The sequence below is a fragment of the Pelodiscus sinensis genome, chromosome 5, assembly GCF_052426305.1.
Source record: "Pelodiscus sinensis isolate ZL-2025 chromosome 5, ASM5242630v1, whole genome shotgun sequence".
Lineage (NCBI taxonomy): Eukaryota > Metazoa > Chordata > Testudines > Trionychidae > Pelodiscus > Pelodiscus sinensis.
Window position 1 is genome coordinate 49,078,792 of NC_143056.1, and position 21,802 is coordinate 49,100,593.

General features: G+C 40.5%; 1 protein-coding gene across 5 annotated transcripts in view; it reads right to left on the reverse strand.

Moving 5' to 3' along the window:
• Nucleotides 1-21,802, reverse strand: part of NPAS3 (neuronal PAS domain protein 3) — an 888,615-nt gene that overhangs the window by 44,694 nt on the left and 822,119 nt on the right. For all 5 annotated transcript variants that reach the window (XM_006117663.5, XM_006117666.5, XM_006117664.5 and 2 more), the window contains one exon: nucleotides 5,365-5,558. In XM_006117663.5, coding sequence (XP_006117725.2) covers nucleotides 5,365-5,558 — 194 coding nt within the window. The remainder of the gene's footprint in view (nucleotides 1-5,364; nucleotides 5,559-21,802) is intronic.

The following is a 21,802-nucleotide window of genomic DNA, read 5'->3' on the forward strand; positions in this document are numbered from 1 at the left end:
TTGACACTTAAAAAAGTAAAAGCAATGGCCGCAATGCTCTACTTGGTTGTCTAAACAAAACATCTAAATCTATATTTAGAAACCTAAATAAAAGTGATCTGATTTTCATACATGCTGAGCATCAACAACTCAAACTAATATCAACAGAAGTGGATATGAGTTCAATGCCTAAGAAATAGACCACTTTTAGTCAGGTGCCTAACTATGGATTTAGATGTCTATTTTAGGCACTCAGATTTAAACATTTTGGCCAAAGTTTCTGAGTTCTCATAGGTTTATATTCTTATTTCACCAATAAATACTGTAAATTTTAGTAGGGAAACAACCTGCAAACAAATTCCCCATAACATAAGTGACTTTTGCAAGTCCTTTTGAATATTGCTTTTACAGCCCCAGATGTGATACACCTCCACCCAAACAACCACATAAACACATTCACGCACTTCATGAGTTTGGCAGAGTCTTCTGTTTATATCAAATATTCCTTGGCAGCATAAACTGTATAAAAGAGGAAGAGTTTCCTTTCTCAACTCAAGAGGAAATGTTACCTGTACCCAACACATTTTTAGAATAGGAACAGGAACATCAAGGAGAGAGGTAGATGCTCAGTATCAGTGTTTCCTCTAAGCTGCACAGCAGCACAACTTCGCAGGTGATTAATCAGCCTCACCCAATCAGTCAGCTCCATGAACAGAACCCTGAGCCTCTGACTGGGTGGGACTGATTAATCACCAGTGAAGCTGTGCTGCTGCGCAGTTTAACAGGAACACTGCTCAGCATCTCTGAAAATCAGGCTCACTTATTTGGCGCCTAACTGTAGATTTAGGTATCTCAGATACCAAAGTTTTAAAATATGCCCCTCTATTTTTTGGTTATGTAGTTTTTAGGTTGAAAGATGGTAGTTGTGAAAATTTAAAAAGATCCTTAAAATAAATGAAACCATGTTGCAAAGCTGGCTAACTAGCTATAGAATAGTGATAGAGATGCAGCCGTGTTAGTCTGGTCTAGCTGAAACAAAAGACAGAGCTATGTAGCACTTTAAAGACTAACAAGATGGTTTATTAGGTGATGAGTTTTCGTGGGCCAGACCCACTTCCTCAGATAAATATGTGGAAGAAAATCAGCACAACCATATATACCAAAATGATACAATAAAAAAAAATGAACTCATGTGAAATTGACAAAGACTCTAATTATCTCACCCATTACAAAGATAGCTTCCCCTATTATCACCCTATGTCATTACCTCTCAGGCTATGTCTAGACTGCAGGCTTCTTTCGAAAGAGGCTCTTTCGAAAGCATCTTTCGAAAGAGACTCTTTCGAAAGATCGCGTCTAGACTGCAGGCGGATCTTTCGATAGAGGAAATCCGCTTTTTCGAAAGAGAGCACCCAGCGAGTCTGGATGCTCTCTTTCGAAGACGGCCTCTTTACATTGTAGAACGCCTTCTTTCGAAAGAGGAACTTTCGAAAGAAGGCGTTCTTCCTCGTGAAACGAGGTTTACCGCCATCGAAAGAAAAGCCGCGTTCTTTCGAAATAATTTCGAAAGAACGCGGCTTGTGTCTGGACGCAGGGGAAGTTTTTTCGGGAAAAGGCTACTTTTTCCGAAAAAACCCCTGAGTCTGGACACGGCCACAGACACTAACCTTCCTCCCTCACCCCTACTCTGTTCTAAAATTTGATTTGTTAATTTCACATGTGTTCATTTTTTTGATTGTATCACTTTGGTATATATGGTTGTGCCGATTTTCTTCCACATATTGATCTGAGGAAGTGGGTCTGGCCCATGAAAGCTCATCACCTAATAAACCATCTTGTTAGTCTTTAAAGTGCTACATAGTCCTGTCTTTTGTTTCAGCTATAGAATAGAATGCTAATTCCTAAAAAAAATGCCCAGGCCTGCCAATTTGGATGTGTGCGCAAAGGAGGCATCTGCCACTGCCGTCACTACTTTAAATTGCTGCTGGATCCTGAACGGCGTGCTACCAGAGGCATTGAAGGCCGGCTGGGGGAGGCTAGTCCCCAGCCTTGCCCCTTCCACTTGAGGTCCCATCCCTTCCAGGAGCACAGAGCCAGTCCCCTCCCCTACTTTGCCCAGGAACCCAGCAATTTTCTCAGTCGCCATGAAAATTATATTAGTTAATTTATCTTGTTCCATAAAGGGGAAAAATAACAATGCTCAGGATCAGGGATCTTAACACAAACCTTTTCACTAAGAAGATAGAATCATAGGGCTAGAAGAGAACTCCGGGGGTCATCGAGTCCAGGCTCCCCAGTGATAGGAATAGTTCACAGTCAAAGACTTGATTAAAGTCATCCTTGCTTCCTGCTTCTCAAAGCAGGCTCGCAAAAGAATCCCTGCAGAAACACGAGTAGTGCTTCTTGCCTTGGCTGGTCCAGTGACATACTGTGAACATCCAATTAAACTTAAGTAATGGCACTTCCACTGCACGCTCCCCTGCTTGTTGTCACTAACTCCACAAAACTATTCCAACAGTGCTTATTGCTACCCCAAGCATGGGGCTATTTTGTTCTATCAGTGCAACAGTGCTACCCCATTGCATCGCCAGTGATTTCCCTGCTACTGCAGTGGTACACCAGTAGTCTAGTTCACATATTCAGTAATGAGCACTTCTATTTTCTATAGCCCCAGATGCTGTCACTGCCCCTTTCTTTAACCTTCTTGGTCCCTGATGCCTCAGTAGGTTGCCTCAATGAACGGCCAGCCTCCTAACTAGATAGGTTGCTTCTGACCTCCCAACGTCTATCAATGGGGTTTTCTACTTCCTGCTGTCCCTGATGGCAACATCCACTTTCCGTATTTACATGCTTCTGCTAAGTGCACCTCCTTCTCTGCAGCCCAAAGAAGAGCCACAAAGCACAGATTCCTCATTGTTAATTTCAGTAACAGTGCATGAATGCTGTATCCTAACATTCAAAATAAACACCATCAGCAAAAGGAAAAACAGTTACCTGATAAAGCTCTCTCTGAATTAATCTTACAATAATACAATAGGACACCTAGCCATCGGGCACTTTCTGGACAAGAATGACCAGCTAAGTTAACTGGCTCCGCTACACCTTTGTCTATCAGCTTTTCCCAGGTGGCCACCCATCCTCAATCAGTGCTAAGTGCCAGGACTGTTATCTGTATTAGGTTTTTCAAAGGTTCCTCTCTCACACACAGGAATATAAAGGCCTTACTACTATATGATGATACAGCGATACTGGAAAGTTTTAAAAAACTGTTTACATTTTAAAAAACAATTTAGATTTCACACATAATGCTGGATTGACAGCAGAGGAAGATTAAATCTCCCAAACACTGCCCAATTAATTGATCTCAATCCTGACCTGAAAGGATAGTTCATTTTCCACATCCATTCAATTTTTGGCTCCTTCGTTGAGGCTGCCAAAAAAGATACCAATAACTAGAGAGCGGGGCGTGATTTTGTGAAGAGGAGACCTATCCTTTAGGAACTGGACTAATATCAACAACTCATTTCACAGAGGTCACTGAAGAACTGTCAGATGGTAACGACTTTTCATCACTATCAAGATAGGACAGGTTCAAGCCAACAACTATGCAAAAGGTTCCAGCTATATATTACTACTAATCTCTTAAACTATCATTGCTAACTACTAGATTACACTACATAATCTAGATGTTAGTGCAGTGTACTTGCAGGCAGGAAGCCAGCATTCTAACTTTCATTTTGCCATTAACTCTCTATGTAACCTTGAGCAAATTGCTTTCTCTGGTTCAGTATTCCCAGTTTAAAAAATTAGGATAATATCTCCCATCCTTGTAAAGTGATTTGAGAGCCTGAATAAAATATGCTTTCTAGTTACAAAGTACTATTATTATTTCAAAGACAGTTCAGATCATGATAGTATAAGCTAATTTCTTAACTGAATCTGAACACTGATTTTAAAAAGCTTAAGGCTCTGATCCAGTAGAGCACATAAGCACATGCTTATGTCTATCCCTTTTCAGAAGAGCACTTACATATGTGCTTAAAATGCTGTTCAGAATAGAGATAACTTCTATGTTAGATAATTTTAACCTTCTAATTATGGCATGCCAATGCTGTTATCACATCAAAGGCCTGCATTCATCCTGTTGGCAATTCAACTGTTGAGTGTAGCTTCTCCTGCACTGGGTCCTTAGTTACCTCTTCTGACTGTTTCCAACTTTCTTCTTTACTTTAGGCTCCCTCCATTCCCAGCCTCTAAATTCCTTATGGACTGCATTCTAGTCAGCTCTCTTCTCAGCTCTTCTTTCCCTTACTCTGGACCATATTCCCAGGTGCCCACTGTATCTGATCCACTTTAAACTCCGATGTTCCATGCTCCACAGGACTTTTCCTCCACCTTTCCAAAGCAACTGTACTCATCCCATCCAATTTTTACTCAACCTGTCACCCGATACTTGTTTCCACTCACACCTTTCATAGAAGACTAGGGTTGGAAGAGATCTCAGGAGGTCATCTAATCCCACCCTCTGGTCAAAGCAGAACCAACCACAACTAAATCATCCCAGGTAGGACTTTATAAAATCTGGCCTTAAAAACCTCTCAGAATAGAAATTCTACTACCGCCCTAGGTAACTGATTCCTGTGGTTCATCACCCTGCTAGTGAAGTAGTTTTTCCTAATATCCAACCTTGACCTTCCCAACTGCAACTTTCAACCACTGCTCCTTGTTTTGTCATCTGCCACCACTGAGAATAGCCTAACTCCATCCTCTTTGGAACCCCCCTTTAGGAAGTTGAAGGCCATTTTCAAATCTCCCCCCTTCTTCTCTCCTACAGACTAAATAAACCCAGTTACCTCAACCTCTCCTAATAAGTCATGTGCCCTTAGCCCCCTAATAATTTCCGTTGCCCTCTGCTGGACTTTCCAGTCTGTCCATATCCTTTTTCTCTGTGCTGTGCAAGTCATCATCCAGTCTCCCCCTACAATTTCCCCCACACCTTCTGCTTCCAATTACATGATCCTCCCCCAAATCTGTCATCTGCTCCATCTGACCCCTTCTAGAAACCACATCATCCAGTCCAATAAGCAGAGGCAGAATTTCAATTGAGATGGCATCTTCTGCAAAGTATTTCAGAAATGAAGGGTAATTAAACTTAAAAAAGTAGATTTCCTTTTGTTCACTTTCAAACATAAAGACATCATGCAACTTATCATGCTAATATTTAAAAAATCTCCTTCATACTCCTCTGATTTCAATAATTAATAACAACAGTGAAGTGAGTACTCCCATATGGCTGACATTCCAGGAGTCTGATCTCCACTGTTTGCCATGCCATGGAATACATAGTATATATATGCAACACTGAAAAGAGCTGAGATGCTGTACCTATTTTCACAGTAAATGATATTGAGGTCCATATTTACGCGAGTAACAAACATGTGGCAGTCGATTCTGACTTCATTGATTGTAGGAGGGGGCAAAGCATGTGCGACAACTACAAGCCCCATGATTTGGCTAGGAACTGTCCGCCCATGGGACAATGATACTCTCAGTCGTAACCGGCCTGTTATGTGGATCACCTGCAAAAGACAAAGAATAAAAGAAACCCTAGTGAATTCACGATGCAAATGGGACATGATTTTCTTAAAGGACAACATTGTAATTCTAAAGAGCACTTAACTCTGTCAAAAATTATATTTAGTAACCACCAGGATCAGTGTTAAGCTTATTAATATTGGCTGTCAACATGTCCTAAATGTCCTCATGGCAAGAAAGAAGAAAAGTACGTAATAGCCAAATGCTTCAATTTATCAAATCTAAAACCCAGAACTTCCGTGTTATTGATTTTTTTCAAAGTAAAAAAGAAAGGACAAATGAGAAAATCAAGGGAATGAAGTAAGAGACATAAAAGTGAAGTAATGGGAATAAAAAAGGGAAGGCTAATTTTAAAACATTCAGAGATTAAAATGTGAGACAAAAGGAGTAGCAGTTTTGAAACTTTTCCAGGACCCATTTAATTGAATTGCCAGTCATCTACATCTTAGAGACACTGCTTACATCCTTGAATTACTTCTTTGTGGTTGGCAACACAAGAAGCGTGAGCCTGCAAGTGATCAGTGGGTTCAAGCACAGCACTTTGAATGGGTTCTCTGCACAACCCCCGACATTTTGCAGCTGCAGAGTTACTAGTCAAGCCACGAGTTAGCTTAATGCACTGTGCATGTGCTGAGAACTTTCAGAGCTGAAGGAGAAGCAGAGGTTTCCTTTCCCCTATTTATACGATGAACACTAAGTAAAATATACCCAGGAGGTCCAGCTGTTCCATTTGAGATTGCAACTCAGTGCTGCTTGCTGAAGCTGAATGATTATGAAACTATGAGAAAGGACTGACCCATAATTTCTGACTCAACTGCTTGAGAAGCCTTACTGTGGACAAATAAAATGATGTTATTTGAAAAAAATGAATAGTACTTGTGGCAGGTATTAGATAGATAGCTCTGGAGATGGTAGGGTTATATTCACACACCAGGGACAGTATGGGTAGTGGCAGTGCAAACTGTCTACACCTTTTATCCTGACAGCATCTCAATATCCACCTGGAAAGAAGGGTTTGAGGACAGAGAATTAAGACTCCATGGTGCATTCAGGTCTCAGCATCTCTACTGAGAGTGCCAACAAAGATGCCAATATGGACCAACTGTGATGGTGTGGGTACTCATCTACTGGGATCTGAAATTCATTTCCCAAAGGTAACAGTCTGCAGCTTTTGGTCACTATTAATATGAGAGCTATCGTTAGTGGAGAGTGAGAGGTAATGAGTTCTGTGTTCCATTGGGAATTTCTCAAATCACGTAGTGCACCCAACATTAAATCTCATTTAAGCTAATAGACTGATGATTTAAAGCTTGATTTTTTTTTTAATTCACAAAGTGGGGAGGATAATTATCTTGTTGTTTTGTCCATTTCAGTTGTAGGTTTATGATCACTCACACCTAAGGTAACTACTACCTAAATTCATACTTAATGAAAACTGTTTTGTGAGTATTTGAAGACAATCCTAGAGGCCAGGACGCAAAATACTATTTCAAACATACGTTTTTTGCAAGATCTTATTAACTAATGAAGAAATAGCTAAAAGAAACAGGATTTGCTTCACAGGAGGGACACTAATATCATACTTCTCTCCCCCTAGCTACGCTTACACATAGGCTTATTTACCCTTATCTCTCTCATTTTATCATGCAACTTCAGCTTACTGCAGAAACACACATCTGTAAATACTTCAGAAAATGTTGCTTTTTAATGAAACCAGAAATAATGTGAAAAATAATCCTATGCTCACTATCCTAGGCAAAAAGCATTTTTTTAAAGGAATGTCTATCCTAAAATGTTTGAAGTTGGCATTAACATTTGGGGGAGAACTTGAGATATATCTTACTTAAGATTAATTTGTCATTTATTGCTAAATATCAAAAAGATTTGTTTCTGAACAAGTGCTTATTAAATTAATATCTAGTTTCTCCTTGATCTCTCAGTGAAACTGCAGCACTGAGTTTGTATCATACCCCTGGAGATTGCAGAACACTAACTCTGCTACACTCAACCAGTGCTGATCTTTGGGAAAGTTTGTATCTGGATTCAAGCCATGCAGCTGCTCCCTAACTTTATAATGGATTGAAACATATCCTCAGGTCCAAACCACTTCAGATTTTGGGGGAGGTCAGATCATAGTCTTGGCTGCTGCACTGGGAAAATCAGCAGCAAATTTCTGTCAGTTCTGACACCTGTTTTGTTGACTCAGTATTATAAGAGGCAGATGCCCGAGTTCAAGCCAAGTTCTCATGGCTGAAACATCTCCACTTTAGTCAAACTCATTCTGTGACAAACTGAATTGATGGTAATACCAGTTTTAGCTGTCAGGGCTGATTGTGTCTGTCACCATTTTTAATACTGATTCAGTTGAACTAGATTTAGAACTGGTAGCCATTTTTGGATAAGTTACCTCCAAGTGGCTAAGATACATATCCAATCAATCCCCTAACAGCAGACTATAATATCCTATATAAATTACTATGACTTTAATGCAGATAAACTGTTTTGTGACAGACAATATTGAGATGGAGATATAAGTACTTATCAAACAATAGCAAGTGGAATTCAGAAAATTAAGGGCAAATGAAGTGGTATTGTGCCTGTAATTTTCTTGAGTCCACGTTTAAAAAGTCATTGGTTACTTTCGACTAAAAAGGAACATTTACATCACGGAAATGATAGAAAAGCTGTGTTTTCTCTGCATTTTAAAAAAATCTGAGAGTGGGAGTTGCTCTCTTCTAAGATACAGACTACACTGCAATTGGAGGTGTTATTGGCAGCTTTGGCAGGCAACTACCTGTGCTAGATTTAATCGAAAAATTGCAATGAAGATGCGGTGGCACAGCATGGACTAGAAATGTAAATACGTACATAGGGTCCCCAGATGGGTTTGTGCAACCCACATTGCTGTTTTACTGCTATTTTTAGCCATGCAGGTATGCTGACCCATGTGGCAAATCACATATCTGATTGCAGTGTAAACACAGTCTAACAAAACTTTTTTTACATTTAACCTCTGGGCAGCTTTCCCCAAAAGTCTCTCAAGCACCTCTCAAGTTAATGGGGTACACTGAAATTAATGGAAAGACTCCCATTAACGCCAGTGGAACTATGTAAGACCTCTAGTCCAGAATCTGTTTTGATCAGAGACTGTTACTAGATGCTGCAAACTATTTAGTGACACTGATTCAACTGGACTATTATAAGTCTGCCAAACAGAATTCTGCTTGTAACCTGATCTGAATCTGAATTTGACCTCAAACACAGGCTAGTGCATAAACTCATCCCAGCCCTATTATTGCTCCTGGTTTCACCCACTACTATTACACTTCTACTTCAAGGCACAGATTTGTGACCTCAAAAACTTTTCACAATCATAGGACTCTTAATGTGTTGTGAGTAGAAGATGTATAATGTTGCAAAGGTGTCAAGATGAAGCAGGAAAAATAATATTAAAATCTTCTGTGCTGAAAAAATAAAAGTATACTATGTAAAAAAATTCTAAATTAGCTGTAGCTAACATTCACACATCTAAGAAACCGTTGTTACGCTTTCTCTGATACAAAAACCAGATGTGCAAGATGTTGTAAGTACATGTAAACACAGTTGATGATGAGTGTGGGAGTGTTAATAAGCCACATTGCTTGGACAAATATATATTTCTTTTCCTGCCATATGCTCCTGTTAGTCATCTGTTAGCGATAAGCACTTAGATGTGCTCTACTAATGTCTACTCATTATAAACAAGCACATCAGAAAGACCTTGATAAAACCTTCCCTCTGTCAATACTTAAAGAAAGAAAGCTCAGTAATTGAAAAATACATCTGGAACCCGCTCATCTCATACTTTTGAGCTAGATTTCACTTCCGGAGATAGGCATCAAAAAACATCTTTAAATATTATGTCTATTATTTTTCACATATATGTGATGTTAGGAGTAAGGTCATGAATTACCAGGGGCAATAAAAATCTGCAGGCATGAAAAAAAATCTATGAATTTCACCTTTCAGATTTTCCTATGTTCTTCAAAAACTTAAACTTCAATCAAAAAGAAAGTTACAAACTAACTCTTTTGGTCCATATGTAAATCATTGTCCTGGTCTGCCATGAGATTTAAACCATCCCAATTGACAGACATGTCAACCCACGCTATTTATCTTAATGGAGTGTTCATTTCCAGGTATTCATATGATTGTTTAGAACCAAATTTTCTCAGGAGGATCATGCATGAAAAATGTAGAGAACTATGTACACTCTTATTTGTGTGCAAAGTCATGTAGCTGTGTATATAAAATGCCTAATGCATATGTGCCTGGATATTTCTGTGTCTCACCAATCAACCAACACCAATTTATACACACAGTTACATAGTGTGTGTAGGGTTGCCAGGTGTCCGGTCTTGAACCAGACAGTCTGGTATTTTCGCCTCCTGTCTGGTAAAAAATTTCAGAAAATACCAGGCACCTAAAATGTCCGGTATTTTTTGATTTTTTTCCAGCCAGGAGGTAAAAATTTCGGTTGCTTTACCAGGTTCTGCAGGGGAGCTGTCTGGCACAGTGCAGGGAGGCAAGATGGCGGGTGGCCACCAGCAGCCTGTTAGAGCCAAAAACACCTCAAAAGCAAAGCGTTTCTTAAAGGGGCCATGCTGTTTTTTTTCTCAACAACTTTGGTCTCCCCCCTTTTTTTCCCTCAACAGAATTTTTTCCCGGTGTTTTTTTTTTGGGGGGGGGAGGGGGGTGTTCAGTATTTCTTATTAAACCATCTGACAACCCAAAGTGTATGCACAAGTGCTGGTGATGTATTTTGCTTATGTAAGAGTGGTACTCTATCCTTTGTAGGGTAGCAACATGGAATTCTTATTTTAAGCCACTGAAATAAATTGTAAAATATTTGTACATAATTACAACTAAATGAACTTATCTTTATTCTTTTTTAATTTAATACTTATTTTTAAATAATCACATAATTATTTACTAAACATTTTATATAAGTAGCAAAGACCTTTCCTGATCTAACAGGACACAAAGGAGGACAATTGCCTTTGTAGCTGATAAAACCGTTTGTCTTGAGGGAGGGAAAAGAAAGTGCACAGAATCAGAGACACCTAATGATCATTCCTGCTTTCTGTGACCAGTTGTCTTATGTTTTTCTTACTATATATAAATATTTCGTCTTCTTCTTTTGCTCCTTCTTCTTCTCTCTCTCCCCCTCTTGTGAAGAATAGTCTTCATTCTTTTCATTGTGAAATACATTATAATTTGTCACAGCAATGTGAATTCTCTTTCCTTTGTTATGATTTTGTATTAAATTGACTTGTACAACATCCTGGTATCATCTCAAAAGAAAGTGATAAGAATTGGTATTAAAGAAATCAGCCAGATAGCATAAACTATCTATAGGAACTCAATATAAATATTTTGTCATGGGATCCTACATCACAATATTTTGTAATCATGATCACTACAACTTGGATTATAGAACTATTCAATGTCATGCTCAAAACTGTAAATAGAAGGCCAAACATTCCACTATTAAAAAATATTCTTTGACTATATGTGTGTTTTATTAATGCAACATGCCAGGTTTTATTTTTAATACTTTTGAACCCCTTTCCTATTTAGATGTCTTAATAACAACTCAGCCTGTCGGCAGTGCAGTATTTTTTCATGTTCCAAAGCCTATAAATAAGCACTTCAAGAAGATCAACATTAAAAAAAAGAAAAAATTAAAATTGAAATCACCACACTGCAACCTGAAATAGTAGCCATGAAAAATTGGTTTTAAAAAAGAATCTTTTTTGAAGTAATTGGCACAAAGACTCTTCTAGTGCAGATTGCTGCAAGAGCGCTCTTGGCAAGAACATCATAAGCACTAGCAAAACTTTAATATGCTCAAGCAGCTAAATACAAACTGACACCAGGAACCCAAGTGTGGCAACAAACAGGAAAAATATAAAGTCTCTCAATTTAATACAAACCTACATACAAAGGGATCAATTTTTACAATTCATGGTTTAGCATACAATACAGTGGTCCTCAGAGTGAATATAGAGTAGTTATACATAAGAAATTAGAATGATCAAGTCTAGGGAATTTCTCAAGAGTCCTTTTGATATGTAATACAGCAAGTATAATGACTAAAAAACCAGACATCAATGTATTAAATGAGCTCAGGTTTGAGATCTATTTAGAAAAGACAGGTTTAAGCTGGAAGACGAATCTCTTTGATATGACCTCCAGAGCAGACCATTTGCTGAAGGATTCAAGATGAGCAGATTTACCCTTACACATCCACTTGCTACACAACTGCTTTTAAATCTACACTCTAAAATATCTAAAATAAAGTTACTGCATAATCTGACTGAAGAAATAAGGCTTGTACAATACAAAAAATTAAGAACTGAGGAATTTTTTTGTGTATCTAGCATGACTCAAAAAATCAGTTGTATGTTGAGTTCTGTGGATAAACATGAAACATGGTTAACTTTAAAAACTAGCTAATGTAACTAACTCAGACCTAATATTGTAGAATCTAAATATTGCTGGTCTACGCTGGGAATCTGGAGCTTCTCAGAATTTTTCTTAGTTTGCAACTCAAAAATTACTTGATTGGTGGCCAACACTTATTTTAATGCGGAAACTCAAAAGGTGGCTCCAGTATTTTAGCTTTGGCTAGAAAGATTTTTTCCCTGTGAACCCCATGGTGTCCCAATGTGCTGTATTTTTTTTCTCAGGGAATATCTGAAGTCCCCTTTAAAAATAATGCCTCGAGGATATTTTTTCCTTAATACCATTTAAAGAAACATGAAAGCATTTGGTTCTTGAAGTGTGCAGAGTTCTAATGAAGCAATCATCAACTCTGCCCATGCACACAATCTCACCAGCCGCTTCTCATACCAAGATTCTGACAGTTCTTTCAATATGAAATTAAACTTGCAAAGAGGTTTCTTGTTTTATCTGCTACAATGCCATGGCTAGCCCCAGCCTTCTGCAGTTGAAAGATGGTGAAAAGGTTAAAAAAAATGTTGGCCAGGATCAGATATGTAATTGGCAATGCAGTCTTATTGCATAAAAGATAACCAATAATAAGTATTCTTCAGAAGTATTGTCTGCAATCCTATCATGGGAGGGAGAAATAAAGGGTTTTATTTGATGTAGTTCTTAGCAGCCAAGCCATTACCTTAGGTGATTCTCTGAACAGCAAGCAAGGACTAGATAAAACAAAAATATTTTATATTAATGTATTTCCCCACACATAGAAAAAGAGTAAAAAATATAGTTGTTTGTAAAGAAAGAAACGGATTCCCCAAATCTGTTTCAATTACAATAAAGTTCGAACCTAGGGTTTTTCAATTAGGGGTGAGGGGCAACCTCAAAAAGGGTCATGGGCAGGTCCAGGATGAGTCACAGGTAGCAGACCATAGTTCCCACTAAGGTGCGTACCTGCACACATAAAATTCTTCCCTTGCCAACCTCCTCTGGAGAGCTATGCAGCAGCACTTGTGCAGCAGGCAGCTGCTCTGCTGGGCGGGACCGGCTGAGACGACATGTTGGGGGAGCCTCTGGAACAGGAGCCTGGGACCTTCCTAAGCTGCGTGATGGGGGGAGGCCTGTTCCGGTGGCCAGAGCTGCCACATGGCGGAGGGGAAGAGGGGGACCAGGGCCTATTCTGGCAGCTGGGCTGCTGGGAATGGGACCTGCCACATGGTGGGGGTATTTGTGTCTGGTCTGGCAGCTGGGAACAGGACATGCTGCATAGTGGGGGAGGTTCTGCTCTGGCGGTCGGGAATGTGTGTGTTAATAAATTGGGTGCCATGGTGGCACACACCAGCGCACATGACCTCAATATTGATGCATAACTCACTCTGCTCATGGTTGGGAAAATCTTAATGAGAATACTGTAGCAGGCCCTTGCTTTGTGGCTAGTTGGGAGGATGGGTTTCAAATTTATTTTGCTTTAAGATGGGTTCATGATATAGAAAAGTTTACAAACCACATTGTAACTCCATAAATATAATGGTTTCACTGCTTAGGCTAATGCTGTTCACTGCAAGTAGTAGCAGGATACCTTATGGGCTCAATGGCTCATGATCAGAGGCCCTGGCCTATTCAGGAATCCCAGCAAGCTGGAACTTCATCCTCATACCCTATTCCTGCTCTCCTTCCCACTAGGGGCTTGTTGCCCTGCTTCACCTCTTCCCCCTTGAGGCCTCTCCACTTGGCTAGGCCCACCTGATGCTGGAGTAGGCTAGACTCGCTCGCTTCTCTACCTGGCTAGGCCTTAGAGTTGCCAGATGCTTTAACAAAAAATGCTGAACACCTCCCCCCACCCCCAAAATTGTCCCTGCCGGGCTTCCCATGCTCCTCACTCCGCCACCCCTGCCAGATGCAGCAGGGGAAAATTGTCCCCACCAGGCTTCCGTCCAAGGGAAACAGGAAATACCAGACATTTCATATGTCCGGTATTTTCTGTTGTTTTTTTTACTGGACGGGGGACCCGAATACCAAACTGTCCAGGCAAAAACTGGACACCTGGCAACCCTACTAGGCCCGCCTGATGCTTCAGTAGGCTAGGCCTGCCCGCTGCTTCACATGGCTAGGCCTGCCTGATGCAGGAGCTGCAGTAGGGCAAGCATTGAGAGTATTCCTCCTGTGTGGAGGTGCCTCCCCAAGCCCCTCTGCCCTCTCCCTTCCCACAGAGTTGCCCGCCAACCACCTCATCTTCCCTTGCCTCCTGCATGGGGCTGCTTCACAGTCCCACTCCTTCCCCCTTGCCCTGTGAAGGTCGGTCCCTCTCTTTCTCCTTGCCATCTAGAGTTGTCCCCCGAGCATCTCTCCTTCATGTCTTACATGCATGACACTGCACCTAAGCCCTCCTCTCCGTTTTGCACATGCATGGAACTTGCCCTGCCCTGAGCCCCTCTTCTTCTTCTCCCTCTCCCATGCAGTGTGTGCCCCCCTGAGCTCTTCTTCCCCTCCCTCCTTTTGAAGCTGCCCCCGAGCTCCTCTTCTTGCCTCCCCTCTACTTTACACATAAATATAGCGAAACAGAGATTAAGTGAATTGCCTATAGTCAAGCACAAAGTGAATCAAGTATCCCTGCTAGCTAGTTAGAGAACTCAAGGCTGTGTCTACACTGGCGTGATCTTGTGCAAGTAAACTGATGTTTTAATGTATGAAATCAGTGCTTCTTGTGCAAGAACTATGATGCTCCTGCTCAGGAATAAGCCCTCTTCTGCAACTGTTTTTGCGCAAGAGGCCAGTGTAGACAGGCAACATGAATTTCTTGCGCAAGAAAGCCCTATGATTAAAATGGCCATCAGAGCTTTCTTGCGCAAGAGAGCGTCTACACTGGCATGGATGCTCTTGCACAAAAGCACATCTCTTCTGCTGCCTGGGAATCTGTAGAGAGCCCTGGACTTGTCCTGAGCAAGGAGCTGGCTGGCTGAGAGCAGCACCTGGCCTGTATCCCTGCCCCTCCAGGGCATGCTATCCAAGACAGGTGAAGAGTCCAGGGCTCCAAACCTGACAGCAGCCCAGGCTATCTGGGCAGCTTTTACCACACATAGCCTGACTTCTGGCCATGTAGGGGAAACGGGACCATGGGGAAGGTATGGGTGTTCTGTAGTATGTGTGTGTGTGGGGGGGGGGTATGTGTGTGCAATAAATCTTAATCCACCTCTGGCTGCACGATGGTATAGAAGGAAACAACTATTTTGTTTTAATGCTTGTTTTTCCCAGCATAGCACAAGTTCCATTGACTACACATGAATATACAACTTGTGGGGGGTTTTAAATCTTTGACGTGGAGCATGTGAAATTTCCTGCAGAACGACCAAAGCGTGATGTGAGAAAGCGGAACTGGGCAAAAGTGATGAGTTTTTCTTGGACAATTAAGTCACATTTTTTCCACCAATCACTTTCATCTTAATCCACAGTCCTTCTAGACTGTCAATGAAAAGAATAAAAACCACAGTAAAGTACATGAGCCATTTTCATGAGATAAGTCAAGCTTATGAATTTTGAAAAAGCTGCCACAGGTTGATGATTCTGACTCTAAACTCATAGTGAAGAGGACTGAACACAGTGCTAGGACCCAGGAGTTCTCCTGAGCCTCGCTGCCACAGTTAAATATCTCACAAGACTCTTTCTAAAAGGAACCATGGGGAGGACAGATGGCAACACCATAACTGCCTTCCATGGGGAGAGTAGCTCTACATTCCTGCCAGGTCTCTCCATGAGATGAGCTGAATCTGTGCCCTTGCCTCCAGTTTGGTCATAGGCCCTCCTCAGATGGCACTGACCACTTCATTGGCTCCAGGCTGTTGCTTTGAACTGACTTTCTGCCTTCAGAATCCAGGCAGCTATTCAGGTACATGGCACCCATTTTATATATGTGAAAACTGAGCCACACAGAGAAAAGTAGAATTCCTGACTCACACAACGAAGTAGTATCAGAACCCAGATTACAATCTCCTCATGTCCCAGGCCTATACCTATTTTGCCAGACACCAGTATGTAGTAAGCAAAATTACAACTTCCCTGGGTTTCCATTTCCCAATTTGTCAAATGAGGGACATTTATCACAGGTAAAATCTGAAAATGCATAAAATATATTTGTAGATTCCAGAACCAGATAGTGTCATTGTGATCCTGTAGTCTAACCTCCTGCATATCATAGGCCTTACAATTTCACCTACCCTACCCCAAATTGCAAGACTACATCTTGTACAAAAACATCCAATCAATGTTATTTACCACTCCCCCAATTTTTGTATGATTGGCAAACTTTGTCAATGGCGATTTTATGTTTTCTTCTAGGTCACTGACAGAAATGTTAAATAGTGTCGGGCTAAGAACCACCCACTGTCAGACATCGGGTGAATAAGTAAATAAGTAAAATTAAATTCACATATTTAAATTGAAACACAAAGAGGGATTTGCCTCATACTGTTAGTAAGGACAGCTGTGTGGTCTTCAGGAGATATGAGTTGAGATCCTGGTTCTAAGGAAAAAACTTCTGTGATCTTGTGTAAATCACTTAATCTGAGTCTTAGTCCCCCTACCTCTGAAAAATGGGAGCCATTATAAATACCCCCTTTGGATGGTAGAATCATAGAATACTAGGACTGGAAGGGACCTCGAGAGGTCATCGAGTCCAGTCCACTGCCCCATGGCAGGACCAAATACTGTCTAGACCATTCCTGATAGACATTTATTTAACCTACTCTTAAATAGCTCCAGAGATGGGGATTCCACAGCCTCCCTGGGCAATTATTCCAGTGTTTGACTACCCTGACAGTTACGAACTTTTTCCTAATGTCCAACCTAAATCTCCCTTGATGGTAGTTATCAGGCACAATTATATAATGTTTGTAAATTGATTGAGACACACAAATCATTTTTAAGCATGATCAGTAGCAACGGTAGGAACAAATAAGTAGTGCCAGGATTCCAGACCATGTTATGGAGCAAATGTGCGTATATCTACAGGGTTTTGTAAGAATAAGGCACCATCACATTCTCTCTTGCAGCTTTTTCAGAATTTGCAAATATTTTGGGTGAAAGAGGCTTTCCAAGTTTTCATAAATGTCCTCAAAAGTGAAAAGTCCTTCATGCTACATTTCGTCCAATTACTACTGTTTTGTAAAATTTTCAGAAACTCAAAAACAAGCAGATTATTTGGTAAAGAAATTCTTTGCAATGGCCATTTCACCCAGCCATATTTTAAAGACTTTTGATTTACTTAGTTGGTCCCAATCAGCTGCGGTCCACCTGGCAAGGCATCTGGTTTCTTTCAGAAAAAGCAAACTTTTATTTTACTTAGAGATGAATGATCGTTGAAAAGTGCTGACCTTCTCCTTGACAGCTACAAATGTATGATTTGTTTCTGTAATCCACTTAATGCAATGAATTAGATTATGGATAGGAATTTATTTGTAAAAATCATAATAAAACTGCATTGTTTTAAATGCCACATGCAGACAAATGGGGAGCAGTAACTGTTGAGACAAGATTCCTATTCTTAGGTCTTCACCAAAGAACTGTGTCTTGGCTTATCTGCATTTGGAATCAATTTAGTAATTTTTAATTCACTGATTTTCCCTTGTTTGCTCAACATTTATTAATTGATTTTTGTGCTCATGCAATTAATTCAAAAGCTGGCAAGTTTAACGCAGAGAGATTAATTTATTTTACTAATATGCCACCAAAATACATTTTTTGAAGAACAGGCTACCAGAAAATTGCCTTCAAATTAATCACATTATACATGTGAGACAGTAGTCGTCTTTCATGACATCTGCCAACTTTTCTAGTATTTAACTAGGTTTTCTCTCTATTTTATTAAATGAACAAGATAATGTTAGAGGAACTCTCTTTCACCTTTTGCAGTGCTAACCATGCAGCAGTCTGGTTATCTGGGATTTGTACCTTGCAAAGAAAACAATCTATCTTTCAAATGTGTGATTATTTCAGGCCTGCTCCTATTGAAATAAAGGGGGATTTGCCCTTGATTTCAGTAGAAGCAGGACCTGTACCTTCTTGAGAAACTTGGAGGTTTCCCACCTGCCAAGTGTCACCCATCTGGAATGACAACTCCAACCTCATGTAACTCTTTCACTCATGCTGGCTGAAATCATAGGACTGGAAGGTAGTTTATCTAGTCCAGTCCCCTGTACTCATGGCAAGACTAAGTATTATCTCTAGACTCACCAGGGAGCAGGGGAGAGAGAGGATGGCGACACTAAAAAAGCAGCAGTCTGCCAGCATTAGTTCCTGGTAGGCTGGTGCTTCTATGTGCTTCTGCAGATATTAAGTGATCACAGCTCTCGTTAGCTGCAGATCACTGTTCACAGCCAATGGGAGTGCCAAGAAGTGGTATGAACTGGGATACCGCTTCCTGCTGCTCCCATTGGCTGCAAATGATGATCCACAGCTGGCGAGAGCTGCGATCACCTGATACCTGCGGAGGCACTGGTAAACATGGTGGTGTGGGCCTGCCACGGACTAGCAGAGGACCGGATCCAGCCTGTGGGCCAGTATATGCCCACCTCTGCTCTAATACACCCAGGGTATGTTTCACGAGGAGTAACGGTAGTTCGGAATAGGAACCTAGTCCGAACTACCTAGTTCGAGCCCCGTGTAGCCGCGCTGCACGGGGTTCGAAGCAGCGGGGATTTAAAAATGGCGGCTCCCCGCTTATGCTAATGAAGCCCGGGAAATTCAAATCCCGGGCTTCATTAGCAAGTGCGGTATGCATATATTACCCCGCTAGTTCGAACTAGCGGGGTAGTGTAGACATACCCCCAGATATGTGTTTGTCTATCCTTCTCTTGAAAATCTCCAATTATGGGGATTCCACAACCTCCATTGGCAATTTAATATTTACTCCTAAGCAGGGCTACAGGAAATGAACGTTTCCACTGTATCTCCTCTTCCTGGATTTCAGAGGTTAGTCCTAGGGCTTCCAAGCAGGCATCCAAGGCTTCCTGCTACACTGCTGCCCACCTCGCTGCTCTCTCTGTGCTGACTTCTCACCCTCAGTGTAACAGAGTGGAGCAGGAAGTGGGGAGGAATAGGCAGCATTAATAACTCATGCGTCTATTGTGGATCTTGCAATATGTGGTGAAGCCCCAGTCCTTGGTGTCTTGCTATTGTAGGAGAAGTCTCAACTTTTATTTAAAAAAAAACCCAAGCATTTATCCCTGAAGTTTGTAGAGAAAAGACTGAAAATGGTAATCTAAATGTAATCCTGAATGCTTAGGAAACAGAAGGCTAGTAAAAAAAATCAACAACCATACATGTATCTATTTTAACATCTTATGATTTTTAAGCCAATATCATAATTTAGGGCTGGGGGTGGACTCATGATTTTTTAATGCGTCCAACTGGCAACATTGTATAAATGACCAGACCTGATTCATGTGCCATGATTTAGCTAATAACATGAGAGGATTCCAGTCTTGTTAAACTAAATGATCTCTTTATTAAAGTAACTATCTACAGAGCTTCTCTATCTGCAGCTTATCATTCCCAGCCATGTGAACATAAATTGTACCGTTGGTGCCTCCTCCAAATACCCCCTCATGAAACCTGTGCCTTTCCTTCCAAGTTCAATGCAGATTCCTACGAACATTCCTGTTTTCTTGCCCTGTGCATTCATAAAGTAAAACCAAATAGAAGACAGAGGTAGGGAGAATTCTATAGGCAAAAAGTTTCTCTGTGACCTAAGGAAATTTAGACTCAAGCACCTTGTATTCAGAATGACCATGTAAAATCAGTCAGAATCAACAGATGGTTTTTGAAAAACCATTTGAATTTTAGTATTAGGTCCAATTCTTGAAAAGTGCACGTGCGCAGATCAGTGCTTTTGTGCACACCTGACAAGTGCACTCCACTCCTGATGCACATACTGTAAGACAGGAGTGGAGAACCTGTTTTGGATCAGGGGCCACTGACCCACAGAAAAATCAGTCGGGCCCAGTGTAGTAGATTTTGTGTGCTCCAGCCGCACGGGGAGAACAGTGAGGGGTGGCTGGAGAGCCAGTGAGGGCTCCCCTATGCTGAGGGGGAGCCCTGAGTTTCAGGGGCTAGATCCATAGAAGGCTTAATATTCCCACCCGTGCTGTAATGCATACAAGCCATGATGTACATATATAGATCAAAACAGATATGGCCTTGCAGAGAGGCTAAAATATGCACCTTGCTTTCTTGTGTAATGTTGCCGACAACTGTATCAAGAGAATTTTATTACAGAATAACACAAATTGGCAAAGATATTTAGGTGCTTAGCCTCCAATAATTTCAAAAGGAGTTAGGTGCATAAATTGTTTTGAGGATCTAGGGCCCAGCTCTTTCTGTACTGACTTCAGCCAGATCCTGCAAACATTTTGCATATGCTTAATATTTATCATGTGACTAGTTCATTGATTTCAGTAGGGTTATTCATGTGCTTATTGCTAAATACATATGGATGGTAGAATAAGAGTCTACATAATCATGGGTTCTGTTGAAACTATTATAGAAAACTCCTTACAGTTTAATGGGATGAGATCTATAGGATTCTATGGAATACAATAAGATTGCATATCAATTACTCTAAGGATCTTAGAGCATATCCTTTTTATATGTTTTTTAAAAACTATCCCATAGAATTCTTTAGTGAGACTGTAATTTCTGCAATCAATTCTTGCAGAATTAAAATAAAAAAAAACAAAGAGATTTTTTTTCTCATTTAGTTCTATGGGACTTTTCAGTAAGGAAAGTGAATCACTTTTAATAATTTTTTGAAATTACAGTGGCATTTAAATATGTAGAGCTTGTGCATTATTAATTATGCCAACAGGCTAAATTTCCATGCTAACTTACACCCCATGAAATCCCACTGATACTTAGCCTTGCTGGAGCTGGACAAGGTGTGATACAAAGCAGGATTGGGCCCAGTCACCTGCAGAAAATATGCTTTTGCCACCAGTTTGCCTTATATTTCAATTTCTGTAAATCTGAGGTGAAACTTACAAGACGCCTGATACAAAAATGTGCTTTCAATAACTGAGTGCTAAGTTTGCCTGCTAAACTTAAAGCAATGCAGGGCTATGGCACTAGATTTTTTGGGGATGTATTTTCCTGTTTTTAGGGTATTGGCTGTATGATCTGATAAAAACTGTAGCTAAATGAACTCTATAATTTGTATTTCTACAGCCAGAAGTTTATTGGCTTGGTTTTTTTCCCCTTTGGCTCTGACTGTAAGGTTCATTACTTACAGTTACTGCAGAATCAATCTGAACTGGCCAAAATCAGTGATGGAATTTACAGCACAATAAATGTAGTACTGCCATACAAGCGCTGTTACACATGAAAGGGCTGGGGAATATTCTTTTCAGCAATCTTATATAGCAGAGTGTACTGTTTTTATCAATTTAAAAGAATCATCACAGACATATTTTGAGAGGTGTAATCCTGACAGCTACACTGCAGATTTTCTCTGAGGCAGGTATTGTTACAGGAAAACAATATTATGGATAAAATCTCAGCATTATGGAATGCAGAAGAGAAACTAACCTAATCTTTTTCATTTTCCACACCATTCCATAGCAGTTCAATATTACGGAAATATAATTCATACAGGCCTTGTTAAGAAAATATGTTAATACTTCTCGATATATGAATGAATAGTTCGGCAACACTGAAATAAGAGAAATAGCTTACTGACTGATATTGTGGTGCATGC